Genomic DNA, 21,909 nt, shown 5'->3' on the forward strand with positions numbered 1-21,909 from the left:
CTGACCTCAACTCGGGACGTCGTGAGTTGGTGGGCAGAGTACTTCGAAGTCGTCCTCAATTGCACCAACACGTCTTCCTTTGAGGAAGCAGAGTCTGGGGACTCTGAGATGGGCTCTCCTATCTAGGGGTTCGAGGTCACTGAGGTGGTTGGAAAGATCCTCGGTGGCAGGGGTGGATGAGATCCGCCCGGAGTTCCTAAAGGCTCTGGATGTTGTGGGGCTTTCGTGGTTGACACGCCTCTACAACATCACGTGGACATCGGGGACAGTGCCTCTGGATTGGCAGACCGGGATGGTGGTCCCATTTTTTAAAGACGGGGGACCGGAGGGTGTGTTCCAACTATAGAGGGATCACACTCCTCAGCCTCCCTTGTAAGGTCTATTCAGGGGGTGCTGGAGAGGAGGCTCCGTCGGGAAGTCAAATCTCCGATTCAGGAGGAGCAGTGTGGTTTTCGTCCCGGCCGTGGAACAGTGGACTAGCTCTTCATCCTCTGCAGGGTCCTCGAGGGTGCGTGGGAGTTCGCCCAACCAGTCTACATGTGTTTTGTGGATTTGGAGAAGGCGTTTGACCGGGTCCCTCGGGGAGTCTTGTGCTTCAGGAGTATGGGCTACCGAGCCCCTTGATACGGGCTGTGTGGTGCCTGTATGACCAGTGCCAGAGCTTGGTCCGCATTGTTGGCAGTAAGTCGGATTCGTTTCCAGTGAGGGTTGGACTCTGCCAAGGCTACCCTTGGTCACCGATTCTGTTCAAAACTTTTATGGACAGAATTTCTAGGCGCAACCAAGGCATTGAGGGGGTCCGGTTTGGTGGCCTCAGCATTGCATCTCAGATGAGGTGGTGCTGTTGGCTTTATCAAGCCGTGATCTCGAACTCTCACTGGAGCGGTTCGCAGCCGAGTGTGAAGCGGTTGGGATGAAGATCAGCACCTCCAAATCCGAGAACATGGTCGGAAAAGGGTGGCGTGCTCTCTCCGGGTCGGGGATGAGATCCTTCCCCAGGTGGAGGAGTTAAATTATCTTGGGGTCTTGTTCTTGAGTGAGGGCAGGGTGAAGCGGGAGATCGACAGGCATCGGAGACATTCACGGCAAAATAACGTTCACGGGAGATTTGCCAGTTAAGGCAAAATACCCATTGCCTAAACAATCACAAACTAACACTACAACATAGTCTCTGTAGTAACGTTATGCTACTTTTTCTTATGGTAAAACGTTATGCCACATATTAAAATCGTTCTCAAATGTGTAAAAGACATGTCTGTATTTTTCTTTTCTTCTGCTCTTATGACCAGTCGTTTCCATTCACAACTTTAGCACATGGCTATCATGACCGAAATCACTGTCCCTTTAAGAGAGAAGGGCCTAGGCGTGGCTTGGTGCAGCTATTTACATAAAAGTGACACACCCCTAAAACAAGCTGCTTTGAACAGAGCGTTTTTTGGCTGATTTAGGGACAGCAAAAATATTAGATCCAAAGTAAATTTTGACAAATGCATGTCACAGACATGTCTTTTACACATTTGAGAACTATTTTAGTATGTTGAAAAGTTGAATAATATGAGACCTTTAAAGGGACAACCGAATAACCAAAATAGCATATGCTGCACACTTGCTAGTTGCTAATGCTACGCAAGCAAAATGGTGCATTCAGGGCACTTTCACAGTGTCTGAAACTTCGGTTTTCTCCGATTATAACGTTTTAAGGGAAAATAATCGGCCATTTGGCCCAATTGGCTGATTGTTTGGGCAGATGTCTTAAGGGAAATAATCAGCCGATATAATCAGCGGCCGATTAATCAATCGGTCGGGCCCTAGTAAATATGGTTGAATGTTGATGTAAAATGCTGAACGTTTAGGCTGTAAATATTGTGTATTTTTGTCTTGATTCCGGACAGCAGGCGCGCACCTATGTCTTGCAGGTTTAAACCTGGAAATGGCTTCTTCGTCTAAATGTGAAAAGCTTGATGGGCTGTACTTTGTGACGTCATCACATCATGCAAAAGCGATTTAAATTTTGAATCCCCGCAAAAACAGTGGCTGAGACTTGCCATTCATGAAATGTTATGGCACAACCACACACGCTGCGATGTGTGCAAGCTTGGACAGTTCAATTGATGCCGCCCCCATCCTGCCGCTCGCCTGTTGTGATGGAATGCAATGAAGGCCATTGGTGTTGTGCCGGGCCACGCAGTGTAGTGTGGTGCCGTGTCGTTCTAGTGGGAAAGTGGCTAATGTGTGCTAATACGAACATTATCTGCCATTTAACCAGTCAAAGAAAAAAAATATTTTTTAAAACATAATGCATTAAAACTTTACATACGGCTGAGACCTGTTTGCACTATACTTGCTTCATTCATAGTACCTGCGTCATAGTCCTTGAATCAACATCTCCAATCTCTCCTCTTGCTATCCTCCAGCCCAGAGACCCAGAGATGCGTCCTCCCAGCTCACCTTGTTTTGGCATTTTTGGGGAAATGAATTCTACAAGTTCGACAATTAGCCGTTCTGTCAATTGCAATTTCCTGTCGACGTGCAGGGATTGCTGTCTCTGTGATGTGAAATTCAGATTCAATGAGTTTTACATTATTATCATCAACGCAGCACTAAGTCTTACAGGAATGGATGAAAATGTAATAATCTACAGTACCAAAGCATTGAGTCCAATAATGGTGTGTAGCAGCCAGGCCTCCTGCACACTGGTCCTTCTTGACAAAACCTCTGGATGTTTGCAGGAATACCTCCACGTCACATCAACCACCTGCAAATGAAAATATATGTACAGTCCCTTCCAAAATTATTGGAATGGCAAGGTCAATGGCTTTTTCCTTTAGACAAACGTTAAGAACTCCAGCTTTTATTTCATGGTAATTACTCCTGGATGTGTTAAACTCAGGACAAAGCACCTTTTGTTTGAGCCCACCCACTTTTCAAGTGAGCAAAAGAACCGTATTTTCACGACTATAGGGCACACTTTAAAGTCTTAAATGTTCTCAAAAATCTATGGTGCGCCTAATAGTGAGGTGCGCCTTGTGTGTGGACCAAGGTCCATAATCTGACTGTGTGAGAGGACTTTCCGCGCACATTGCTTACATACAAGAAAGGCGGACCTGACTGAGGACAGACATGAGAGTACGGAAGAGTCAACTTGGATGGCGAGTTCTTCAGCCCCTTCTCTCCCTACCAAATGCAAAGGAGTGTTCGAGCCAAACTACTACATACAGCAGTGTATTGTTTCCTTTTTTTCCTTTATTTTTTAAATCCTTTATTGAACAACGTGCACGTGCAGCAACAGACATCGCAAAAGTCACTTTGAAGTAGTGCAAGTCTACACAGTGTAGCAAAACAGATCACACCACACCAGATTGTTTTTTCCCACGCGTCACCTTTCCTTCCTTATGACTCAAATGCGCACATCTCTCAGCCATTGTGAAAAATAAAGTTTGGCAAATGAACGCAGCACTTGCTATCATTCCAGGAGGCTGGCAAACACAGCTTTACCAAGACTGGGAGGCAGCACCGTGCAAGTTATGCCACAATTTGTCAATGGATCGTCAATGCTTGGGCAACGCAAAAGCCGACATCATTTCCGAGGACACGACGAGACTGACTTTGACAATGAGACGGCGTGTTTGATGGAGAACTTGCCCAGTTGTTTGTTTCTGATACAGCAGATCATGAGGACTATGACTAATTTGTGGATTAGGATTGACCAAAAGCAACGTGACTACATTGTTGTATTCTTTAAGTGCAACTGAACTCACAGTTTACATTGTTACTTCAACCGAACTCAGTTTTGTTCCGTTCGCTGCCTTTTTAAAAACATGTGCTAGCACTAGCATATGTTTTAGCATAATAGTATGCTACCATATGTTTTAACCGTGCGTGCGCCCAATAGTGCGGTGCGCCTTATGTGTGTGTTAAACACAGAAATAGCACCAGTAATTGTGACTGCGCCTTATAATACGGTGTGCCTTATGGTCGTGAAAATACGGCACTGGAACATGTGACTGTTGGTTGTTTCTAGCTGCTCAGGGGTATGTTTAACAAAGCAGGTTTATTGAAAAATCTGAGTCTGTTAACCCTGAAATGCGGGATACTCTGAGATTTCCATTTCAGAAAGCGAGGCAACTCAAACCACAGAAAGAGGGGTAACTCTAGCCTATTTCATAAAGAGAGGTAACTTAAGCTCTCGATCAGTCACCATAATAACAAACTCTATGAACCTAATCTGGTTGGTATGAGGTTTATCTCGATGAAGGGCTGTAGTGGCACCATGCACAAGCTTAACACAGTTAAGCAGTTATGCTTTAGGCCAAAGGTGGCAGTCACAACTAAATAAAAGACCAACTCCATAATGATCATGAAGACCAGAGTGCTAAAAGGGAAATTGGGCATAGCCAATACAACAACAACAACAAAAATAACATTTACAATTAAGATGATTTGGAATTTGCTGATAAATCGGTAAAATAATAGAGAATAGAGGATTTTGGGTGCGAGTCCAAGCTCTAATTATCACAAGGTGTCACAGCATGACAACAAAGCATTCTGACTGTAGACTAGTTGTTTAAAAAAGAAAGAAAGAGACTTCCTATTCATATGTGCTAAAAATATTCAGTCACATTCTATTACTGGGTTTCAAAAATACTAAATTTGGTATAAACATATTCCATTTCATGACTCATCATTTTATGGCTAATCAAAACGCAAACTACTGCATCAGAAAATATCAAATTCAATGCACGTTATCAAATATTTAAGCACACACATTGCGAATATAAAATACAAATAATAAGTTAAATTAGGTAGACTGTCACTGATAAAAGAAATTCATTAACTGGTACATGTAATCGCAACACTGCTTATCATGGCAATGCAACATACCTGGTCCTGGGAGAAAGCCAGAACATAGGAGAGTTTCTTCCCCCAGCCAACCTCATACAGTAAAGGTTTATCACAGATGTTCTCACATGAGTCACAGTGCAGCCAACGGTTTTGAGAGACAGAGTAAACCTCTGTCCATACATGATCTGAAAGAAAAACACCCCAACAGACTACCCTTAGCCTTAACGACAGAAAATGTTCAAGCAAGTGGTATAAAAGTGATAACAGCTAGAAGCTAGTAGTGCTATGGGCAGGGCTCAACTGTGACCAATTCACCTGCAAACGCGGGCAACTGCACAGCCTGTGCTGGTAAAAAAATGTATCCAGTCGCACGGCGCGAGTATGAGTGGTGCAACGGCTCATCTTTGAGCCGTGATCCATATGCATCAAGTGCCACGGTTTGGGTCGTACATAGTCTGCGGAATGTGCTGCGAAGGCCAATTTCAAAATAAAAGCCTTCCAAGTAATACATTGACGTCGATCATGCAATGGGGGTAGATGCCATGGACTTCCAACTTCAGGGTTTCACACATCGGCGTCGTTTCCGGTGCTGTGCTCCCCAAGGGTGTCTCAATACTCTGAAATGCTTCGGACAACTGAGACAGACACACTAGACAGTCGCACCCGTTGACGAGAACGCAAAATCAAGGGGCACAAAGGCGGAAGCTCAAGAACTGGGATGCGGCCCACACACGTCGCAAACAGGAAACTAAAACAAAGCTGATGTGTGAAAACCAGAAAGCCCCGCCTTGTCCATGGCATATACCCCATTGCCTTGTTATATCTGTTATTAAATTGACCCATGCACCGTGTGGTAGGCATCGCGGCTCAAGGCAGTCAGCTTGATTTGACTTCACACAACGGTCGATTTCCAACATCAACACAACTCGAAATTATACTTAATTGCCAATTAAGGACGTAAGAAAGTTAATTAGTCATATGATACGGCACAAGTCCCCGGCGTTAGCAAGTACTAGTCACCAGAGGTGTGGACTCGAGTCATGTGAATATGACGACTTTAGACGCGACTTCACAAAATGTTAAGACTTGCAACTCGATTTGGACTTTACCAACAATGACTTATGACTTCACTCGGACTTAAGTCCTTTGACTTGAAAATACTTGCTTCTTCCACCAAAACCAAAAGATTAAAATGTATGTTATAATTTCCTCTCGGTGTGTGTGCACGTGTGTGTAAGTGTGCGAGCTTGGGCTGACAGCGCCATTCAGACATGTCAGGGAAGCCACACAGGCGCAAGCACACGCCGCCTACGCTAAGGAAAACTTCAAAATAAAGCTGACCAAATAATACATTGACACCACTGCAACAGCCTTCGCGAATTTTACTTTGATGTCTGCCTGCATAGTGGCGTGGACGCCAGCTTGACTACTTCCCTTTGACATTTTGGCTTGCATTAACGACGTTTTTTTATTGAAATTACATATTTTCTACCACCATTATCATAATGCCACCCAAGTTAATTACACGATACGGTACAAGTCTCCGGCTTTCGTGGCTAGTAGCTAATGTTAGGCGCTAAATTTTAGCATTAGCATTGGGTGCCTGGCTACCGGTGCTGGCTACCAACAGTAATTTGACAGCTGTTTCTTGGATCGCTTGCTTTGCTATGCTACTTTGTAATCCACTGTTTAAACGAAGGGAATGTGCCTTAAAAATTGCACTTGGATGTATTTGTCATTATTAAAAATAAATAAATAGAACTTTGCCTTCATCTATAATTATTTTATGAAACACAAGCTTTAAAAAAAAATAAAAAATCTAAATGTCCAATATGGCCATTTGGATTTTAGGAACACAACAAGTGCATTACAAGTGCAATAAAATGTAAGGCAGGATACCTTGTTAATACCTTGTTATTTTATACATGGACCATGCATAAAATAATTATGTATCTTGCTTTATATTGCACTTAAAGTTGTGTTCCTAAATCCTAACGGCCATATTAGACATTTTGAGTTCATACATATATATTATTAAATTGAATAGGCATTTTATAAAATAAACTAAGACAAAGTTGTATTTATCTGATTTCATTTTTTTTATTTTTTAAAACAATCCGATCCGTGACTTTTGTGATCTGTTGCACCACTAGTTGTTTGGGTACAAAAACTATGAGGCGGTCAACAAAAAATGAATTGCAGTATGTCCTGATTAGATCACTGACGGAGAGGCAACAACTTCAAACTTCATTCAACATCTGAAGTTGCACAAAGAACGATAAGTAAGCTAATGTCAGTTGTTTATCGGCTAATTGTTGTTGCTAGCTGCGTAAATAATGAGACTAATGTAAACTCACTGGTAACACATTGCAAACATGGCAATCTGTTGCACCACTCTGGGTTCACTCCCTGAGTCCCTGACTCCTACTTTGATGGTCACCCAAAATAATATAATCTACGATGTTGTTAAAATGACTCGAAAGGACTTGAAACTCAAAGTGTAGGACTAGTGAATCGCTTGAGACTTGTCAGTCTTGACTCGGGATTTGTCATTCTTGACTTGGGACTTGACTCGAGACTTGAGGAAAAAGACTTGAGACTTACTTGTGACTTGCAAAACAATTACTTACTCCCACCTCTGCTAGCTACTAACGGGAGCGTAAACATTGACAGCATTCTGCATTCAAATACTGTCTAATATTTCAAACTCAGACAGAAAAAAGTCCATCAATTCATGAACCGTTAATAATTACAAATATCTAAACGATGTAGGCTTTTTATCAATCTAAAATAGCTGACATACATTAAGAATAATGGGTGTGAATCACCTTGCTTGTTTGTTTGTTTTTATTTAATTACAATCAATGGTCACTAGTGACTCTTTGGGAGAAACACCCTGCAGCTCCCACTGCAGTCCATCAATCTGGGGTACAAAAAGGAGAAGGTGAGGCTCCTTTTTGAGTTGAGAGACTCTACGGACCCAGCAATTCAAGCTGCAAATCCTCAGATTCGCACAGGACGGAAGTGGAATGCATCAAAAGCAGTAGACCAGGTCGTAGAGCGGCTGAAGCATCCGGAGATTATGAGCGCCACACAGCCAGGCAGAGCTGGCCTAGGATGGGGAGCAACGCCATAGAGCTGGCCCAAAGCCACCAAGAAGGAGAGTAAAGCTATCGTAATCGCAGATGTCGCCAAGACGGAGGAGGAAACCTACAAGATCACAGCGGTGAGCCAGCAACAGCAAGGCAGATGGACTACTTGGGAGGCCGTGATCAACAGAACCATCACCTGGGCCGACATGTGGCAGCTCCCCAGGCAAGGCTGTACTTCCAGATTAGGGCTACCTATGACATGCTACCCAGTCCCTGGAATCTTCTTGCCTGGTTTGCCATCTCTGTAACGCTCCAAATCCAAGCTGAAGCACATCCTCTCTGGTTGCAAGATGGCACTGTCGCAGGGAAGATACAGATGGTGGAATGACAAGACAGATACCCTGGAGGCTCATGGGCAGCAAGTAAACAGGAAGAATCCAACCACAGACCTGAAGTGGATCCAGTTTACCCGGCCAGGAATGACAGCTCAGCGCTGCTCTGGGTCAGAGCGGTTACTCTTGTCACTAGGAGGGGAGTGGCAGCTAGAAGCCGACCCTGACCGCCAGCTGAAGTTCCCTGCAGAGATCACCACAACCTCTCTACGTGCAGACATTGTGTTTGGTCAGCACCTGCCAAAGTTGTCATCATGGTAGAGCTGACTGTTCCATGGGAGGAACACATGGAGGTTGCATACGAGTGGAAGAAAGACAAGTATGCGGAGCTGGCAACAATGTGCGCACAAGCTGGGTGGAAAGCATTTACCTTCCCAGTGGAGGTCGGGTGTAGGGGCTCAACAGGGCATCGACACAGCGGCTCCTGAAAACACTTGGGAGTCAAAGGATCCAACAGAAAGCGAGCTCTTCATGACCTCGCGGAGGAGGCTGAGCAAGGGAGCTTTTGGCTCTGGCTCAGAAGGAAGGATAGGGCGTGGGGAAAGAAGGATCCTAAGCAGGCTGCAGAGAGTGGTAGGGAGGTCCCTATCGCTGCTCCACCACCTGGAGATGTTCCGGGGATAATGGAGCGAAACATCAGGGAAGGGTGGTCCCCGGCTGACGACCCTACAGCCTGCACAATGGAGGTGCGTCAGGCAGAAATGGCAAGCAGCTGTGCTTGCATCTGGTTTCTCTGGTCCGACAATGACTACTGTGAACAGGGCAGTTGACATCCAGGAAAGACTGGAGGGCTGCCAGGGAAGACTGGCTGACGGCGTGAAAGACCGCATCAGGGGTGGAAGGGCTAGTTACCCACTCCACACACCTAGATAACTGGACACCAGATTTCTGGACACCCAAGCTAATTACAAGCAAGTCAAGAGGAAAACAGTCCATTGGTTCTCCGAGAGGCAGGATGGAAGATGGACCAACAAGGACGGATAACACGGTAACGAACCATATGGAAAGGAATAATAGGATCCAGAGACATTGCTGCTGTGGATGGAGTAAAGTAACAATTTTGACTGTGACTTATAAATTTGTATTGGCCTATGCCTGTTTATAATGTCTATGTTGATGTATAGCAAGACATGCTTTATTTTCAGGTTCCAGGGAATGATTAAATGTTTTATTTGGATTCAGCTAAAGTTTGGGCAACTTCTACACATACTACACGTATACTGTACTAAGCTAACTGTGATCTTGGGACGGTGACAAATGTGTCTAATAATAAACATACCTGTGCTGTCCCAGATGTACCTGGCTTCAAGGCAGAGAGCTCTGCAACATAGGGTAAAACAGTTCGCCCACTCGCCACAGCGTCCCCTCCTGGTTGTGAGAAGCTTCTCAGGGTTGTTGTAGCTAGTGTTATATAAAGAAATTAGGTAAACATCACCAAAAAGACAATATTTTGTATTAACAAGCAGAACAAACCGAGGGAATCTGGTGCACAACTGGCAGCTTTGACAGTAGTGGTTCTCCACGCGCTGGGCTCCCCAGTGTAGATCATCAGTAGTAGGACTGAGTGAGCCAGTATTCTGGGTTGGGCCTCCACAGTGGCTGCAGTGTAAACAGTTGACCCAGGAGAAGAAGTCATTTTTGAACCATCTAAGCAACTCCAGCACCAGGAAGTCCTCTTTTCCTAGTTTACATTCTGCAAAAACGCCATAACAGGTCCATTACTTTCCAGTATTAAACAACGGTGTATTTGATACTGCATATATTTTTTGTTGCATAAATGACCGTTTTGAATTGACTTGTACCTGGCTCAGCCTCTTTAGCTAACTTCAGCTTCTGCTCAGCAGCAGAGGATAGCTTCTTGTAAGGAATGCAGCATCTAGCTTTCTGCTGAAGCTCTGGGTTCTCGTAGAGCAGCACATGTTGGAAGTTAGACTGAAGAGTCACAAAGAAGTTCGTGTTGCTCACCTGCCAGACAGACAATTTGCTTCAATAAGGATGGAGGAACATGAATTTTAATTGAAATACAAGGGAACTATGCATTAACTTTGCCTGCAAGATGAATTCTCGTTGGATTTGTGAGTTCACAAACCCCCGCGAATCCATCTTGTACTGAGTCTGCTGATTTTTACTGATCCCTAATCACAAAGCAAAATTTTGTTTGGGGGGCAGGATATGCAGCTGTGACAAAAACAAGAAGCGCCAAGGCTGTGGGACATACACAAACCTAACATGGACGAATGCATGGACACTGCAATTCAGAATTACTCACAGTTTCCTTGCTGAATGAAGAATAGCAAGAGGAGCTTCATGCATTTTTAGCTGGTAAAGATGTTTGTCTTTTTAACTTACGTTAACGGCAACATTTTCATCCGCTGCCGTGATTGGTCAAAATAAAAGTTTGGTAGACATGAATGTCCCGCCTTTCCCGAGCAGATCACACTGGAGCAGTCCCAGATTGATATTGTAGAGAAATCCTTTGAGTGATTCACATTTTCAATCTGGCAATGCATAGTTTATCCTCAAATACATATGTGATAAAAACTCTTGTGTTCATTTAAATTGAAGTATTTACACATGTGGACAAAATTGTAGGTACCCTCTGTGAATGAAATAATAATAATTATTATTATTATTATTATCATTATTATTATTATTATGATTAGACATCCCCCTCCGTGAGCCGTCACCTTACTGTGGTGGAGGGGTTTGTGTATCCCAATCATCCTAGGGGCTATGTTGTCTGGGGTTTTATGCCCCTGGCAGGGTCACCCATGGCAAACAGGTCCTAGGTGAGGGACCAGACAAAGGACGGCTCCCAGACCCCTTATGGTGTTGAACATAAATGGACAAACGTTTCCCTTGCGCGGACTTGCTTGGGGTCCCCCTCTGGAGCCAGGCCTGGAAGTGGGGTTTGTTGGCGCCTGCACTAATGGAGCGCCTGCACTAATGGAGCAACGTGGGTCTCCCATCCCATGGACTCACCACATGTGGGAGGGGCCAAAGGGGTCGGTGTGTAGACCGCTGGTCGGAGGCCAAGGGCGGGTCCTTGGTGGGCAGATCCCTGGCTACAGAAGCTATCTCTTCGGACATAGAATGTCACCACTCTGAAGGGGAAGTTGCCTGAGCTGGCAAGGCCGAGAAGTTCCGACTAGACATAGTTGGACTCGCCTCCACACACATCTTGGGCTCTGGTACCACACCTCTCTCTCTCGAGAGAGAGAGGTTGGACTCTGAAGAGAATAACTGTGATCGACGCGGTATGTAATGTTTGCCAGTGCTACATGTTGGCTACAAGATTTTGCAATTTTACCCATATAAAATTATGAATATGGTCACCAGTAAGTATTGTTCAAAAACACAATTTAATATATTGTAACAATGGTAAAGCCACACACCTTACACAGGCATGTGATTTGACCAAAGTGAAATTATCTGAAAATTTAGCCGGGGGTCTGGGGGCCGCAGGCACCCAGCTAGGTCCAGGGCAGCGCCCTGGTGGGGGGGCTAGGGGGGGCGAAGGCCCCCGTAGCTCATGGGTTTTCCGTGATTTTAAGTACTTTCAATGCACTCAGATGACAAAGAAATAGACAAAACAACAGCATAAATTTCCAATGTATATTGAACTATCCCATATAAAATTGCAGTTTTAGTCAACTCAAAATCAGTCACATTCAAAAATTATTTATGTCATAAATAATGTTTTTCTATTTTTTGCTCATTAAAACATTCAACATATTTACAGGAATATACAAGTGTTCATTCTTGAGCACAATCCATTCACATGACACAAACACTACTTCCTCCTAGACTTCATTGCTTTGGAATGGGTCTTTCTAGCCTGCTTCTGTGCAGCTTTGATGGTTCTTCTTGAGGCAGCCTTGCTCATTTGAGTGTCCTGTTTCACAGCAAGTTCTGTTCGTTTTGCAGACAACATAGCTGCTTCTGCATCCTTCTCCTCCCTGTACCTTTTGGAGGATGACCTCAGATTTAGGCACAGTTTGGACTGCACAGGATCCATCAGAATGTCTTTCCTGCCAAAATGGCTGACAGAGGTGGTCTTTCTTGCTCTTAGGGCATATTTCACAGTCTGAATAGAACTGTATGTGGCTATGTCCATTCTGCATGCTCTGGGGTTCAGGACATCACCCATGACACTGAAAGCCCCCTCTACTTGAGGCCCATGGAAGCAACTCATGAGAGCCTTCACCATCTTGGCCAAGGTTGGGTATCTTCCAACAGCAAAGACTTGAGCCCACCAACGATCCAGTGCAATTGCCTTCCCCTCTGAGTCCAAAGGTGTTGGCAACTCACTGTCCAACTGGTATTCTCTCACCTCGAGATCATAGTTCCCCAGCTCTGACTCATCAAGGACATTGGTGACCAACGATGACAGCTTCTTCAGTAGGTTTAAAGTTAAGCTGTGTCCTCTGGCAAGTGGGTCAATGGCAGAGTCTGCTTTCAGAAGCTTGCTGTTCATGGGCAACTTTTTCTGAAGGTACAGTCCACATGCCAGATATGCTGCCTTGGCTTTGGCTTTGAACTTGAACACAACTGACGACTTGTTGGAAGAATCCATCAATTTGCTGGTGACACCACCATAGAAAATATCCTTTTCTCTGAGTTGGTTGGCTTTGTTGTTCAGCTCAATTTCTGTCAGTTTACAGCCTTGAATGGACTCTGGCTTCAGGAAACAGGACAAGAACTTCTTGAAGAAGGCCACTTGCTTGTCGTTCAGCTTGTGGATCATTGGTGTTTTCGTCTCAAAGGTGATCACATAGTTCTTCAGCAAGGGCAGAACTGCTGTGTACAGGTTGAGGGTGAGAAGCGTATCCAATCTTGTGAAGAATATCTTCTCATAGATCCTCTGCTTCCTCCTCCTTCCTTCCTCAGTCATGTGCTTTTTGCCTAAAGCTGATTGTATGTCTTTGAGTTTGGCTTTGACTTCTCTTGGAATATCCTTCTTGTGGTAGATGGCCATGATGGTGGGGAGATAGAGTTCTTTATCTTCTCTGCCAAGAAATGCATGGTAGAAGATGGTAAAGACATCCATGAGGCGTAAGGTGGACATTGAAACATCATAGTTTGAAAGCCATCGATGGCTGACAAATCTCTCTGGCATGGTGAAGGTGATGCCTGTAAGAAAGCAAATTTCTTGAAGAGCTTCCTTCAGATCGGTTGACCACTTGAAATCATTGAAGAGATCATTATGGAGTCCTTCAATCTTGTACTCAAATGGCTTGCAAAAATGCTTGGAGGCGTTGTGGATGTGGTGGCAGGTATCCCCATCTATGTCAAGGAGATGTGGTGCTGGTCCCCCTCGCAAACGCGTCTCAACTCCAGATTTGGAACCCCGCATCACTGCACATGAGTCCATCAACACAGACACCAAATTGCTCCAGGGAATATTGTTCTTGGTCATGAGGGCTGAGAGTTCATCAAAGAGAGATTTGCTGTCAACTTTAACAACACTCAAAGATGCTAAATGTTCCACCACAACAGACTTTGTCAACGGGGAGAAATAGCTGACGAGTACACACAGGACACGGTGTAGATTGTTGCTGGTGGACTCGTCAATGTTCATTGAAAAGTGGGAGGATCTTAAGTTTGTTAAAGTCTCATCAAGCATAGTGCGAGCAAGGCCATACTTCATTTTGTATGATGCACTGGTTCTATCCATGGACAGTCCATTCAGAGCTTTTGGATCCCTTGCCAGTTCCTTTGACAGTGTGATGAGCTTTGGGGCCATGGTGAACGGAAGAGAATTTTCGGCCAGCACTCCCAACAGCATTGCCTGAAGAATAAAAGAAATTCAACAATAATCAGTAAACAATTAAATAATTTAAATAATTATTTGAATTATAATCCTAAATGTCATGCGACCAAAGTAAATAAAAAAGGATTTAGTCTAAACTTGCATGCACATTCACATGTCAGAGTATTTATTATGGTAACAAAAAACGTTGCAAATTAGCTACAAAATAATAAATTATCTTTAACCATTGGAAATAATATTTACCATGCAATAAATCATTTAATCAATCATTCTTAATTTAATACATAATGCATAACAAAAACATAAAATACCTCATGCAGCAAGCTCTGGTAAAAACACAATCATTTCGATCATCTCTGTACTAACTGCATACTGTAGACAGTCAACATATTGAAAACTGAAAGTGCTAACATGCAGCATTCATTTGAGTTTGTGGATTAACCATGTTAAATAGTTAAGGCCATTTTTATTACGTTATAATATTTTCGAAAATTTGATTCCGATTAATTTGAAAAGTTTACCACCTACCTCAAAATTCACGACTCTATCAGCAACTGGTGCAGGTTGTTGGGGTGGATCACGTCTCTCCATTACCGCTCCCGATTGTGATGTCAATAAGGGATGGAGGCCATAAAGTTTTGGAGTTTTCGTTTGGGCACCAAAACTTCCAGCGATGGAATAATTTGTTGTTCTTGACTGGAGTTCTTTTACGTGTTTTTTGCTCTTTGCGTGACTTTCAAGACCTTTGAAACCTCTCCCGCCATAGTCAATGGTATCACGGCACCAAATGCAAAGCGCTTTCCCGGCACGATCGATCTTCCGAATGAAGTCACTGAACAAATTCGTCACAGTCTTCTTTCCAACATTTGTCGATATATCCTTCTCTAACCAGTCCCAGCGAAACTTGTTTTTTACGAGTTTGTCAATTTCCTTAACTCGCGGAGCATCTTTGCGTTCGATCACGGACATCTTTCTTTAAACACTCGGCAAAAACGTGTGCGAAATGAACAACGGCAAACTCTTATACCTTTATAACAAGCGCGTTTATTGGTCAACAAACAATGGCATACTCTATGCCTTTATAACAAGCGCGTTTATTGCTCAACAAACAATGGCATACTCTATGCCTTTATAACAAGCGCGTTTATTGGTCTACAAACAATGGCATACTCCTATGCCTTTATAACAAGCGCTCTTATTGGTCAACACGGAGACTTCCGCCAATCGCAAGATCGGTTTCATTTCAGTTGCGGAAACACTAAAACGGAATGCTGTAGAGAGACGAAATCAGATTTTTTTTTTTGGGGGGAGATAAAATTCGCGGAATTCCGCGAATTAGCGGAAAAATCACTTGCCTGCTTACAACATGATTATATTCGGTGGGTGAAGACAGACGTAGCCGTGTCGGCGCCGAGCAGAGGCTAATTAAAAGCCTAACAAGGCTATTACATTGACCTCCATGTATTATTTGGAGCCTTTTATTCTGAAGTAGTAGTAGTAGCGCGTAGCGGTTAGCTTGACTCGTTCTCGCACTTGATCCGAACACGTCGGCTCAAAGATCCATTACACTGCTAATTAAAACATGTACTGGATTTTTTTTTATAACTGTTAAGTTTGCCGCATTTGTGGTAAATTGGTCGCAGTGTCGAGCAATGCTGTCCGGTTGTCTTTTTCAGCATCCATCTGGTGTAACGCTTGTGGCTGCACTTCTCTCCAGCCTCCAACTGCTTTAATTGGAAATTCAAAGGAGTGGCGGCTCGGCTACGATTTAGGAATGGTGGGCCGCTGCCACTGAATGAATAAGAACGGAAATGCTGGTATATTTTCATTTGATTTATATAAATTCTTGTCACTTTCAGAAGTTAACATTACCAGTGATGATGGTTGTACAGGAAGAGATGAGACTGCTTGGCTTGAAGAAGCTGGGCTTTCTGCAGTAGCCTCTGCCAAAACGTGAACATGCTGCTCTCCACCGAGTCTCTGCTCTCTTTTAGCAGCTATGGACTCCCTGATTACCTTCAGTTGGTCCAATGATGCAGTCTTGGGGAACACCAAGTGTGTGTCAGCCTAGAATTTAAAAAAAAAATCTGAAAAGTGATTGTGACAGAGGAATAGATTCACTTTTACCTAGCCTAAAACAGACTGTTTTAAGTTTTATCATACATTATATGACAAAAAGCATTTTTGTTTCAACTGCAAACTCCTCCCTTTGATCGGCTTATTTTCTTCATAAATTTCATACAAGTACATTTTTACTGACAATAAGAATTTTTAATGAGACACTTGAATTAAAAGCTATAAGAGTAAATACCAACGGTTACCCATTAAGAAGCAGTAAAACACTTTACCTCCTCAAAGCCCATCTCGAAGAGACATTCTACAGCACCCTTGACTGGCAGCAGCTTCGTAGAAAAAGTAGGATTACCTATACGGATTGATCTATATTTTTCCACATTGGGATCCCTGGTGAGAAAGATTAGATTTTATATCATACCTTTGCACACAAATAAAGATTCTAATGCCTTAACATATTAGAGTAACTCTCCAATTAGCACTATGCCTGAATCGTGTGAGAACTAAAAGTTGTGTATGAAAATGTAGCTGCAAGGGGGCACAAGCCAGTGTCGTCTTGTGCCGGTCCCAAGCCCGGATAAATACAGAGGGTTGTGTCAGGAAGTGCATCCGACTTAAAAACTTGCGAATCAAATGTATGACTTCCATACCGGATCGGTCAAGGCCCGGGTTAACAACGACCGCCATCGGTGCTGTTGACTTACAGGGTGCCGGTGAAAACTGGACTACTGTTGGTGGAAGAAGGAGAGAAGGAAGGTTTGTTCATAGGAGGAAAGAGAAGAGGAACACCAAGAGTCTAGGACTGAAAGTAGGGACTTTGAATGTTGGAACTATGACAGGAAAAGGTAGAGGGCTGGTTGACATGATGCAGAGGAGGAAGGTGGACATATTGTGTGTTCAGGAGACCAAGTGGAAAGGGAGCATAGCCAGAAGTTTTACGGGCAGGGTTCAAGTCATTCTATCATGGTGGAGATAGGAAGAGAAATGGAGTAGGCGTTATCGCGAAGAAGGAGTTTGTTAGGAACGCCCTGTAGGTGAGTGATGAGTCTGAAGATAGGAATCGAAGGTGTGATGATCAATGTTGTTAGTCGGTATGCGCCACAGGTAGAATATGAAATGGAGGAGAAGGAAAACTTTTGGTTGGACCTTGATGAAATGATGCAGAGCATCCCTAGAAGTGAGAGAATTGTAATTGGTGCAGACTTCAATGGACACATTGGTGCAGGAAACATGAAACAGGTGATGATAAGGTGATGGGCAAGTTTGGTATCCTGAAGAGGAACGCAGAAGGACAGATGGTGGTTGACTTTGCAAAAAGAATGGAAATGGCTGTCGTTAATACTTTTTTCCAGAAGAGGCAGGAACATAGGGTGACTTACAAGAGTGGAGGTAGGAGTACACAGGTAGACTACATCTTGTGTAGACGGTGTAATCTGAAGGAGATCAGCGACTGCAAAGTAGTGGTAGGTGAGAGTGTAGCCAGACAGCATAGAATGGTAGTCTATAGGATGACTCTGGTGATGAGGAAGACTAAGATGGCAAAGAATGAGGAAAATAAGAGAGAACGAAGAGTACAAGAGGTGACTGTTGTGGACCAGGAAGTAGCAAAGATAGTAAGGATGAAGTGAAAAGGGCATTGAAAGGGATGAAATGTGGAAAGGCACTTGGTCCTGATGATATACCTGTGGAGGTATGGAAATGTCTAGGAGAAGTAGCAGAACAATTTCAACAGGATCTTTGATAGTGAGAAGATGCCTGAGGAATGGAGAAATGTGCTGGTGCCTATTTTTAAGAACAAGGGAGACATGCAGAGTTGTGGCAACTATAGAGGAATAAAGCTAATGAGTCACACAAGGAGCTGCATTGTGTCTTTGTAGATCTGGAAAAAGCTTACGACAGGGTGCCCAGAGAGGAACTGTGGTTTTGTATGAGGAAGTATGGAGTAGCAAAGAAGTATGTTGTTGTGCAGGACATGTATGAGGACTGTAAGACAGTAGTGAGGTGTAGGTGTGACGGAGGATTTCAAAGTGGAGGTGGGACTACATCAGGGATCATCTCTGAGCCCCTTCTTGTTTGCTATGGTAATGGACAGGATGACAGACTAGGTTAGACAGGAATCTCCATGGAATATGATGTTTGCAGTTGACATTGTGATCTGTAGTGAGAGCAGGGAACAGGTGGAAGAGAAGCTAGAGGTGTGAAGGTTTGTCCTGGAAAGGAGGGGAATGAAGGTTAGTTGTAGCAAGACGGAGTATCTGTGTGTGAATGGGAGGGACCCAAGTGGAAGAGTGAGGTTACAGGGAGAAGAGACCAAGAAGGTGGAAGAGTTAAAGTATTTAGGGTCAACAGTCCAGCGCAATCGAGCGTGTGGAAAATAAGTGATGAAGTGTGTGCAGGCAGGCTGGAACGAGTGGAGAAAAGTGTCAGGTGTGATGTGTGATAGAAGAGTTTCAGCTAAAATAAAAGGAAATGTTTATAAAACTATGGTGAGACCAGCAATGTTGTTTGGGCTGGAGAAGAGAACTGATTAAAAAGAATCTCAGTGCCACTGAGGAAAATAAAGGAGGCAGAACTGGAGGTGGCAGAGATGAAGATGCTGAGGTTCTCTTTGGGAGTGACCAGGATGGATAGAATCAGGAATGAGTACATCAAAGGGACAGCACATGTTAGAGGCTTTGGAGATAAAGTCAGAGAGGCCAGACTGAGATGGTTTGGACATGTCCATAGGAGAGATAGTGAGTATATTGGCAGATGGATGCTAAGTTTCCAAATGCCAGGCAGAAGGTCTAGAAGAAGACCAAAGAGGAGGTTTATGGATGTAGTTAAAGAGGACATGAAGGTAGTTTGTGTGAGAGCAGAGGATGCAGAGGACAGGGTTAGATGGGGGCAACTGATTTGCTGTGGCAACCCCTGAAGGGAAAAGCCGAAAGGAAAAGAAGAAGAAGTGTGAGAACTAAAAGTACAATTTCTGTGATATTGACTGCATAATTATTTGTGGTGTAATGGTTATGGTGAGTCATGGGTTTGGTTCCTGCTATATAACCTTATTTATTTATTTTTAGTTACTACAATTTCTTGACTAACCCATATGTTTTGAGGGTTATGGCTGAGTTAAAAATCGATATAAAATCGATATTCCTTTTCATAGCCCAATATCAATTCAGAAAACCAGGAATTTATACTTTTAATACGCCCCTCAACATAAATAAATGTGCCTTCTCGCGTCACGGGGAAATTTATTTTACAATAAAAGCCCAGTGTTTTTGCTACTTTATTTACATAGTGTTATGGTTGTAATCAATGTCAATTATTTATTGTTTTGATCAGATCATGTTCAATAAAACATACATGGTTAATGTAACTTAAAATGTCAAGTGACACTTATAGCTTTAACATACATGCACCTCTGGAGACAGCCAATGCCACAATACTGAAAGTATACGCAGTGTTCTGTTCTAGTGCTTATTCAGTACTTAAATAGATAAATTGATAGCCAACATTTTAAAAAAAAAGTCTTGAGCATACAGCCAGTGTTTGGCTGCAACAATACGTGGAAGAGATAAAGTCTCATTCCATCGTTTACGGACATCAATAAAGAAATTGCTTCACCTGAACCATGCAGTTTAAACCCGAGGCAGATAAAGTGCACATGCTATTGCAGATCTATTCATTCCGAAAGAAGTTGCAGCCCCAATATTAACAAACGATCGTGTTACGTCGTCGCAGTGGAGGTCTATTCACAACCTTACCTTAAAATATTGTCGGCGTATGAAAGTAAATACTTGCATACGTCTAAGAAGACTTCATTTGAATTCTCACATAATACTGTAACCGCTGGTGTCAAGGCCATTTATAGCGTTTGTTTTAGTTTTTTGAGGAACGCCGGCAGCAGTCGCTTACTTGCTTACAGTGATCTGTTTTGGGTCTTTCAGTATAGTAGTCCTGATGACGCATGAATATTGTTCAGTCCAAAATAATTTTCTTTACGGATATCGTTTTACAAAAAGCAACAACAACGTCTTTATAAGGCTTTCTTGTTGTATTTTATACGTTGGAATACATTTTAGATTGATTGTGTGCAAGTTTGCGTGTTGCCTGAATCCGGCATTTGTAAAGTGTGCCTGAAACCAGCTGCAAGCAAATGTTAAAAGCACTGATCTGTACATATATTACCGGATAGCCGAGAGCCCATACAAACCGTTGAAGCCACAGCGCGGCCATCTTACTCCTCTCATCTCGCGAGCAGACTACTGCATGTACGCATACCTACAGATTAGATATATACAGCTCGTACGCTCTTAGTATATGGCTGGGGGTAGGGTTGCTGGGGTGGTCACTATTTTTTATTTATTTTTTAACAAGTGGACGGTATGTGCTGCTTTAAACAACCCCCTTTTCTTTTATTGCTCAGCTCCTTAGACCCCAATATTAGATTCGGCAGTTAGACAGGTATAATTCATTAATACATAATAAAATGTCTTAAATCGGGAGTAGTAATATGGTGACCTCGCGACTTCAAAAGTTTTGGCCTATCGGCTATCCAGTAATATATACAGATCAGTGGTTAAAAGTGATGCCTGTTAACGTTGTCTATTGGGTAAATTACAAACTCGCTGCTTTCTTACTTTGTCGCCGAGTTCGGGCTTAGGAAAAGTAAGAGAAGGCGCCAGTATGATGTCTTTATCACTATCGTTTTGGGCTAAACTCCAACTAAGACAGAGTGGGAGGCTGCAGTTTCAAATAAATACGTCCGTTTGTCCAAGCCATACTTTCAGGTGGCACAGCACTGAAAGACGAAGAAGAGTTGTCATTACTGGCATAGGTCTCGTGTCCCCTCTGGGCGTAGGGACGGCTTTACCTTGGAACAACCTTATTAAGGGTCAGAGTGGAATTGTGGCACTTAACTCGGACGATTACAAAACTATTCCCTGTAAAGTAGCGGCGTTGGTACCCAGAGGAAATGCAGAAGGTCAGTTTAATGAGGGAATGTTTGCATCTCGTGGAGAGGTCAATAGCATGTCACCAGCCACCGCTATGGCACTTGGAGCTGCTCAGCTTGCCCTGGAAGACTCAGGGTGGTACCCTAAAACTGCAGAAGAACAACTCACCACTGGTGTAGCTGTTGGCATGGGCATGGTGTCGCTGGATGAAATAGTGTCTACCTCTGTAGCCTTCCAAAAAAAGGGCTACAAGAAGGTTAGCCCTTTCTTTGTGCCTCGTATTCTTGTAAACATGGCTGCTGGCCATATAAGTATCAAGCACAATCTAAAGGGTCCTAACCATGCTGTGTCCACAGCATGCACCACTGGCACACATGCCATTGGGGATGCTGCAAGATTTATTGCTCATGGTGATGCAGTTGCTATGGTTACGGGTGGGACAGAATCCTGTGTTGGACCTCTCTCAATAGCTGGGTTTGCAAGAGCACGCACTCTTTCCACCAACTGGAATGATTATCCCAAACTAGCTTCAAGACCTTTTCATCCAGAGAGAGATGGCTTTGTGATGGGTGAGGGATCAGCTGTGCTCCTGCTGGAAGAACTGGAGCATGCAGTAAAGCGCGGAGCCAGAATGTATGCAGAAGTGCTGGGATACGGACTCTCAGGAGATGCCATCCACATTACTACACCTGCTGCAGATGGAGATGGGGCATTTAGGTAAGCAGACTGAAGGTTGTTTATTTTTTATTTTAAAACATCTTGGGTATGCTTTGATCCAAGATAATTATTTACAATGT

At 43.5% G+C, this 21,909-nt stretch overlaps 3 protein-coding genes across 12 annotated transcripts in view; 1 reads left to right on the plus strand and 2 right to left on the minus strand.

Moving 5' to 3' along the window:
• The window catches only part of ngly1 (N-glycanase 1), a 35,596-nt gene extending 15,513 nt beyond the window's left edge, over positions 1-20,083 (minus strand). For both annotated transcript variants that reach the window (XR_015091406.1, XM_086063301.1), the window contains exons 1-9: positions 19,922-20,083; positions 16,448-16,562; positions 15,972-16,166; positions 10,129-10,291; positions 9,800-10,019; positions 9,606-9,727; positions 4,882-5,027; positions 2,645-2,755; positions 2,360-2,545 (exon numbers count right to left, since the gene is read on the minus strand). Coding sequence is in view for 1 of the 2 variants with exons in the window: in XM_086063301.1 (XP_085919427.1) it covers positions 2,360-2,545; positions 2,645-2,755; positions 4,882-5,027; positions 9,606-9,727; positions 9,800-10,019; positions 10,129-10,291; positions 15,972-16,166; positions 16,448-16,562; positions 19,922-20,022 (1,359 nt within the window). In the remaining variant the exon portion in view is untranslated. The remainder of the gene's footprint in view (positions 1-2,359; positions 2,546-2,644; positions 2,756-4,881; positions 5,028-9,605; positions 9,728-9,799; positions 10,020-10,128; positions 10,292-15,971; positions 16,167-16,447; positions 16,563-19,921) is intronic.
• On the minus strand, positions 11,928-15,859 carry LOC147158190 (uncharacterized). The gene is made up of 2 exons (XM_086063300.1): positions 14,628-15,859; positions 11,928-14,117 (listed from the first exon to the last, which is right to left on the minus strand). The coding sequence occupies exons 1-2, from the start codon at positions 15,066-15,068 to the stop codon at positions 12,120-12,122; spliced, it is 2,439 nt and encodes an 812-aa protein (XP_085919426.1). The 5' UTR covers positions 15,069-15,859; the 3' UTR covers positions 11,928-12,119.
• A 362-nt stretch (positions 20,084-20,445) lies between the features above and the next one.
• oxsm (3-oxoacyl-ACP synthase, mitochondrial) overlaps positions 20,446-21,909 on the plus strand; it is a 51,030-nt gene continuing 49,566 nt past the window's right edge. For 4 of the 9 annotated variants that reach the window (XR_015091144.1, XR_015091146.1, XR_015091147.1 and 1 more), the window contains exon 1: positions 20,450-21,829. Coding sequence is in view for 4 of the 9 variants with exons in the window: in XM_086062286.1 (XP_085918412.1) it covers positions 20,844-21,829 (986 nt within the window). In the remaining 5 variants the exon portion in view is untranslated. Of the gene's footprint in view, positions 21,830-21,909 lie in introns of all 9 variants that reach the window. The other 5 variants (XM_086062287.1, XM_086062288.1, XM_086062285.1 and 2 more) reach the window with 2 other exon arrangements.

The sequence above is a fragment of the Leptonotus elevatus genome, chromosome 19, assembly GCF_054856555.1.
Source record: "Leptonotus elevatus isolate MCC_2025b chromosome 19, RoL_Lele_1.0, whole genome shotgun sequence".
Lineage (NCBI taxonomy): Eukaryota > Metazoa > Chordata > Actinopteri > Syngnathiformes > Syngnathidae > Leptonotus > Leptonotus elevatus.